The sequence below is a fragment of the Rhea americana genome, unplaced genomic scaffold, assembly GCF_003343005.1.
Source record: "Rhea americana isolate MKP2758 unplaced genomic scaffold, rheAme1 scaffold_262, whole genome shotgun sequence".
NCBI classification, from domain to species: Eukaryota; Metazoa; Chordata; class Aves; order Rheiformes; family Rheidae; genus Rhea; species Rhea americana.
Genome location: NW_028186382.1, coordinates 316780 through 323219, shown reverse-complemented (window position 1 = coordinate 323219; position 6440 = coordinate 316780). Strand labels below are relative to the sequence as shown.

The 6440-nt window shown below is 51.6% G+C and overlaps 1 protein-coding gene across 1 annotated transcript in view; it reads right to left on the bottom strand.

Annotated features, from left to right (window-relative positions):
* Positions 1-279: 279 nt before the first annotated feature.
* PFDN1 (prefoldin subunit 1) overlaps positions 280-6440 on the bottom strand; it is a 36158-nt gene continuing 29997 nt past the window's right edge. The window contains exon 4 of the mRNA XM_085307725.1: positions 280-504. Within this exon, the coding sequence (XP_085163851.1) occupies positions 421-504 (84 nt within the window). The 3' untranslated portion in view covers positions 280-420. The remainder of the gene's footprint in view (positions 505-6440) is intronic.

The following is a 6440-nucleotide window of genomic DNA, read 5'->3' as shown; positions in this document are numbered from 1 at the left end:
GGGCTTTGTTACCTTCAGCAGCTCAGTCTCTGCTGTTCCAGCAGGGAACCGTGTGCAACCATGTTTCCAAACCACCTGAGGTGTCCTACCTTGAGCAACTGCCAATCAGCCATTGAGGACTCCTTCCACCATACCAGGGCCAGGTGCTGAGCCCCTTGGGGAACCTGGGCTTGAGATGGGCAGCTGCGCTCAACTGAGTCCAGTGGAAAAAGGTCCAAACTGGCCCTTGACTGACTTGCTGTCAAACTCCTTGGAGAAGCAGAAGAATGAACTAATGCAGGCTTTGCAGTAGAGTTTATTAAAACAACCAAATACAGGCAAGATGAGAGAGAGGCCGTCACGCAGCCAAGCAGCCGTGACCATGGGCAGAGCTACCCAAAGTCACTCTGAATGGCCYGGGGCTCCAAGAGAGCCACCCAGCTATTGCGCCCTTCGGGCCATCAGCATCTCCCGGATGTTATCTTCTGCTTCCTTCACGCTCCGCTCCAGGTACGACTTCTTCTGCTGCAAGGCCAACGGGGAAAAAAAAAAAAAAAAGAAAAAAAAAACGGCAGAGAGTTAATGCCCATCCTGCTGACAGCACATGTCTAGTGGTGCTGGAGTACGAAATTTCCAGGGATGACCTCTAATCAGCTTGAGGAGGGTGCACAGGGCCCTATACGCCTCCTGTGCAAGGAGAGTGGTTATTCATTACCAGCAGTATCCTGGAAGCGTTAATATTTAGCCTTTTTTCCCCTTTCTTTTTCTTGGGGGAGGACTGGGTAATGTTTACACAGACCTTGAATTTTGCTCTCACTGAAACTTTCTCCTCACATTTGCCAGCACAACAGCAAAGAGCAGCAAAAACTTGGACACGTTAACTGGAGTAATGAATCTGGATATGTTTGAAGCCTTGATACAAAACATTAGTACCATGTCATGCTGAGGCACATAGCTGACAGTAACATTCTTTCACGCTCAGGTAAAAATTTTTCCCACACACACACACCTGCMCCAGCCAGTTTTCAAAAACTTGACCCTCCTTTTCATTAGCTGCATCTTCAAAAAATGCCCTGCCACTGTCACAAAATACATGTGTTTGTTTAATTATCTTTAATTAGTCCCTGCTTGGCAGGGCAGCAGACCGAAGCTGTGCATCTCCAGATAAGAATTCAGCAGGCAGCGTGTCTTTTTTTTTTTTTTCCCTGCTCGTCTGGGTACTCCTAGGTGACTGGAAAAAGCTGCACTTGGCTCTTTCTGACTATCTTCTCTGGGTTTGCAAATGGGCTCAACAGCTGAGTGCTCCCGCAGCCGCCAGGCCTGCAGAAAGCATGCCTATTTGTGTGCAGTCAGGCTGCCTGTGGCCCTCCTTTGATGGCAGCGGGGAAAGTACCACTCCAAACACGTTTCCTTACAGGCCGCAAGGAAACCTCAGGGAGGTTTCCCCAGAGCCCAGCTTTGCGCCGTGGAGTCAAAGGCGCCTCCTGGCCCACCCACTGAGAATGCAGCATGTCAGGCAGAGCCTTTGGGAGGCCCCAAGAGGGCTTCAGGCAGTTGTGCCTGGCTGCACGTGGGCCACGCTGGCATGTCAKCCTCGTAGCACCCAGCGCAGCAGGCTCCCTGGCTTGGCAAAGACCACTCAGCACCACGGGGTTCGCGGCACAGCAGTGTAGCTGCCCAGCCACAGTCCAAGCTGATGCTCCTCCATGCTGGCCTCAGAAGTTCARTGACAGCTCATTCTCTTAGCTGAGCTCTGAACCAACAAGCATTATCCTTACTTTAAGGCTATCCTTAAACTGAAAGCATCTTGACCTCAGCCTAGCGCTTCCTGCCATGGGTTACACTGAATCACCTCCCCAAACACAGGCAGAGGAGCCCAGGAAAAGTGAATGGCCTCTAAACCTCACCAAAGCCGAGGCCAGGTAAAAGGGGAAACCACAAGTCCTCAGAACCACTCAGCCCTGCATGGGGACCAGATGCAAGGGGAAAGCATAGGCTGCCTTGATGCACTTCTGGGACCTCTGCAACCATTGCTCTGCTCTCATACAGAAGGCTTTTTTTTTTTTTTTTTTTTTTTAACAGTTTTGTAACCACATCTGAAGGTGGTGAGGGGAAGCAGGTCATGGACAAGCTCCCAGAGCAGCCCCCTTGGCTGGCTTACTCACTTTTCAGTATATTAGCCCATGAAACCCCCTCTGGTTTTGCCTTTCTTTCCTCTCCATGTCCCCTCGTGTCCACACAGCAACAGAGACGTTTCAAACAGGCAGCACTCTGCTGGCTCCGGCCGCAACCATAGCAAGAGCTGTGCAGTCCCCACCGTGGCGCTGGGTGATGTCTGACCCACTGGGCTGCGAACACACACAGACATTGTCACTGGGATACAGCAGCATTTCAAAAGCCCACTGTTAGCAAATAAAGCTAGAGAGCCTTTGGCTCCCAGCTTCCCTGGGGAAGAAGACTCTGAGCACTGGCAGCATGAAAGACTGCAAAAAAATGTGSATGAATGTTGTGGGGAAGGCACTTGGGGCCACTCTGCCTGCTCTCACTGCAGTGTGCTTTGCCTTCTCAATTTCTGCAAGGAAACAGGAACAACGGTGCTGGAGCTATGCAGCTCATGTCAAATGGACAGTAGCTTCTGACACACATGGATGTGGGATAGAGGACCTGGGCTGGTCCAGGTGTTTTTGTTCCTTTCTCCCAAAAGTGGCCTCCAGCCACATTCAGTCCTTCAGAGATGGTGGCATCAATCAACTCAAAGATCTGAGGAGCAGTTCAGGATCCAGCAAAGAGGGAGTACTGGATAGCCAAGTCCAACAGGCTGGAAACATGCACCATAGACAGACAGGGAAACAAGGCAGAGCTGGGGAAAAAAAGAGGACTGCAGAGAGGAGAGGCAGCATACTGCTGGTGCRCCCCAGCACCCAGCGCACTTGCACAGGGAGTGTCCTACTGTGGGGCAGCGTRGGGAGAAGGAAACACAGGACCCTTGGCTTGGGGAGGGCAAATTTTCTAAGCTGCACTCCAGGCCAGCAGCACACAGCCCCACAGCAGCTAGCTCCCCTCTGACTAATGGCTCAAGCCACGGGGGAGCGCGGTGCAGACTGTTGCTACATTTTCCAAACAGTAAGYGGGAGAAATAAGGTGTTGCTTCCTGAGGAGCTGCAGCCTGGTTTCTGCTTAGGTAATCATGGGAGAAACAGCAGGAACTTGTGTGTAACCCCCTCCTTGCCGCAATTACTGGGGTCTAGACAGGAACTCACTGTAACTCCCTGGTCCTCCTTCCTGGGGAGCAGCATTGTGAGCAAGCTGGGCTGACATACACACTCTGCCCAGTCACACCAGCTCTGCAACAGCCAAGCAAGGGGTCTGACAGCACTGCTCTTAAGTCATACTGGAGGCTGTTCCAGCCAAGCCAGATCTTCTGGGCTAGTCGTAACTGTTAGCTGTATGACAAACATCCTCTGCAGCCTCCCCAAAAACCCATCTCCAAGCTTCCCTGAACTTGCAAAGTTTTATTTGCACTTGATTTGTGGCCCTGTTAATTCTAGCTCTCCTTGCCTTACATACTGGGCCACACTGTGTTTACTAGGTGTTAGCTCTTTACTAGATTAGCTAGATATATTTTTCTACGAGGAGGTGTTTATGGCTCCAAGTATTCATTCTTTGTTGCATGTAGCAGCAAATTCCCAGTGCAGTGCCAGAATTTGCCAGTTCTGGTCCATAAGGAAGTTGAAGGCTGCTGCTCCCTCCTCCCTGAGGATATTACTTCTCCAGCACCTTAACYCCAATGCTAGCCAGGCAGCACTCTGGCCCAGCAGAGTACACGCGCAGGAAGCCACCAGCTTCAGAGATCTGCAGAGAAGCTATACAACTGCTGCAAACTGCTGATTCTGAGCTCTGACCTGCTCCATGCATCAGCACTGCCAGAAACTACCTTTCGGTGCAGGAAAAACCACCCATCCATCCTCCAGCTCCAGAGGGCCTTCRGGCAAGACAAGGTGATTACCCAAAACAGAAAGACTAAGATACCATTGCATGAGTCATGGAGTCTCAGGGTGGGACTTCTCAATGAGAGTTGTTTTTCACAGAATCAGTAAGGTTGGAAGGGACCTCTGGAGATCATCTAGTCCAACCACCCCGCTCAAGCAGGGTCACCTACAGCATGTTAGACAGGGTTGCAGCCAGGCGGGCCTTGAATATCTCCAGAGAAGGAGACTTCTTGGGAACCCCTCTGGCAACCTGTTCCAAGGCTCTGTCTCTCTCACAGTGAAGAAATTCCCCCTCACATTCAGGTAGAACTTCCTGTGGTTCAGTTTATGCCCATTGCCTCTTGTCCTGTCACATGGGACAACCGAAAGGAGTTTGCCACCATCCTCTTGACACCCTCCCTTCAGCTACTTATACACATTGATAAGATCCCCCCTCAGTCTTCCCTTCTCCAGGCTAAAGAGGCCCAGCTCTTGCAGCCGTTCCTCATAGGGCAGGTGCTCCAGCCCTCTGATCATTTCGAAGCCCTACACTGGACTCTCTCCAGTAGCTCCACGTCTCTCTGGCACTGGCGAGCCCAGAACTGGATGCAGTACTCAAGATGAGGCCTCCCCAGRGCTGAGTAGAGGGGCAGGATCACCTCCCTTGACCTGCTGGCAACACTCTTCCTGATGCACCCAAGGACACCATTGGCCTTCCTGGCCACAAGGGCACATTGCTGGCTCATGGTCAACTTGTCATCCATCAGCACTCCCAGGTCCCTCTCTGCAGAGCTGCTCTCCAGCAGGTCAGCCCCCAGCTTGTACTGGGGCCTGGGGTTATTTCTCCCTAGATGCAGGACTCTGCACTTGCCCTTGTTGAACCTCAGGAGGTTCTTCTCTGCCCAACTCTCCAGCCTGCCCAGGTCTTTCTGAATGGCAGCACAGCCCTCTGGTATATCAGCCACTCCTCCCAGCTTGGTATCATCAGCAAACTTGCTGAGGAGGCACTCTGTCCCCTCATCCAGGTCATTGATGAAAATGTTGAACAGGATGGGACCCAGTACTGAGCTCTGGGGTCTCCACTAGCCACAGCCCTCCAACTAGACCCCGCACCACTGATGATGACCCTCTGAGCTCTGTCATTTAGCCAGTTTTGGAAGGCCAGTGGGATGAAGGTGACACGTATCACTCAGCTCTTGGAAAAGCCCATGCTCACTGCCCACAAGCAAGAGTGCCACATCCTCCAAGAAGGCTGGGCAGTCCTACATAGACCCAGCAGCTGTACAAGAGGCAGGGCTGAGGAGTAAAGAAGGAAATAAAGGGGTCACAGCAGGAAGAGGTTGCCTTGTCAGCTGATGGCTCTGGCTTCAGTAAACRGATAGTTCCTCCTTCTGGTTCGTGCTCACCACAGTCTGCTTGCTAGAGGTTTATTTACCGCTAGGGAAAATACACTTCTTGAGTGTTAGAGAAGCTTATTTAGCAAGTGTAGCTTCTGAATGCCCCTCTGCCAGGCTGAAGCACTCAGACAGGGCAGTGCTGAGTGAGCACCCCCAGCTCACCACATAAGTGAATCACCCAGCACTGAAAGCCACCAGGGGTTCCCACACTCACCAGCCTGCCTTTGCCTCAACACTGTTTTCAGAGGTTTCAGAACCACTGCTTTGTTTCTGTAGCACTGCCCATGATTGACATTTACAGGAACTCCCACATAAGGAGGAATGACCTGAGGTTGCAGCTGCCATCAGCACATGAGGAGCCCCTTCACTGCGGAAGTGAGGAACACAAGCAGGAGGCTGGCTTGAAGGCAGCTGAATGCATGTGGGAAGGTCATGGAATTTGCAGCTACAAACTTCTGGGCAGGGAGCATGCTTAATACATGCTACCTGTCTTGACCTACTCCAGCATAGGATGAACTCTTGCACCTGCACTCGACACTATCAGGGCTGCTCTCCACTGGTTCTTATCTAACCTGGCCCTTCTTTGCAGTGACAGCCTCTCGATCCTCCTCCTACTCAGCTATTTCCCTGCAGAGAAAGAGTACTGCCACCTCCCTTTAAGTTGACTCTGCTGCTGGTAATGATCATATTCTCCAGCCTGAGCAAGGCTGCAGCAGGTGAGAGCAAACCAAATCACAAAACTGCTAATATGTCTGAAAAATAGCCCAGAAAAAAAAAAGTTAGCTTTCACCTAAATCTGCTTCCTGGAGCCAGGTTTGCAGGTTAACAGCTGCCTAGCACCGACACAGAAGGGAGGACATGGCCAAAGAGGAGCTCTTCTTTGGGCAGCAGAGTCAATACAGCCAATTTATGAAATTGCTCAGGGGCTAAACGTTCTAGCACCTCACGGTGGCTCAGGAGTCACCCTGTTCTTTGACTGCAAATAGCGTCACCATGCCCTGCCTGCTCTTCCTTTGCYTGCCCTGCTAGGTCCTTGGGAACCTTTCCCAGTTCCAAGCTTTCCTGCAGCCATCCTAAACCATATGAGGGAGGTAAG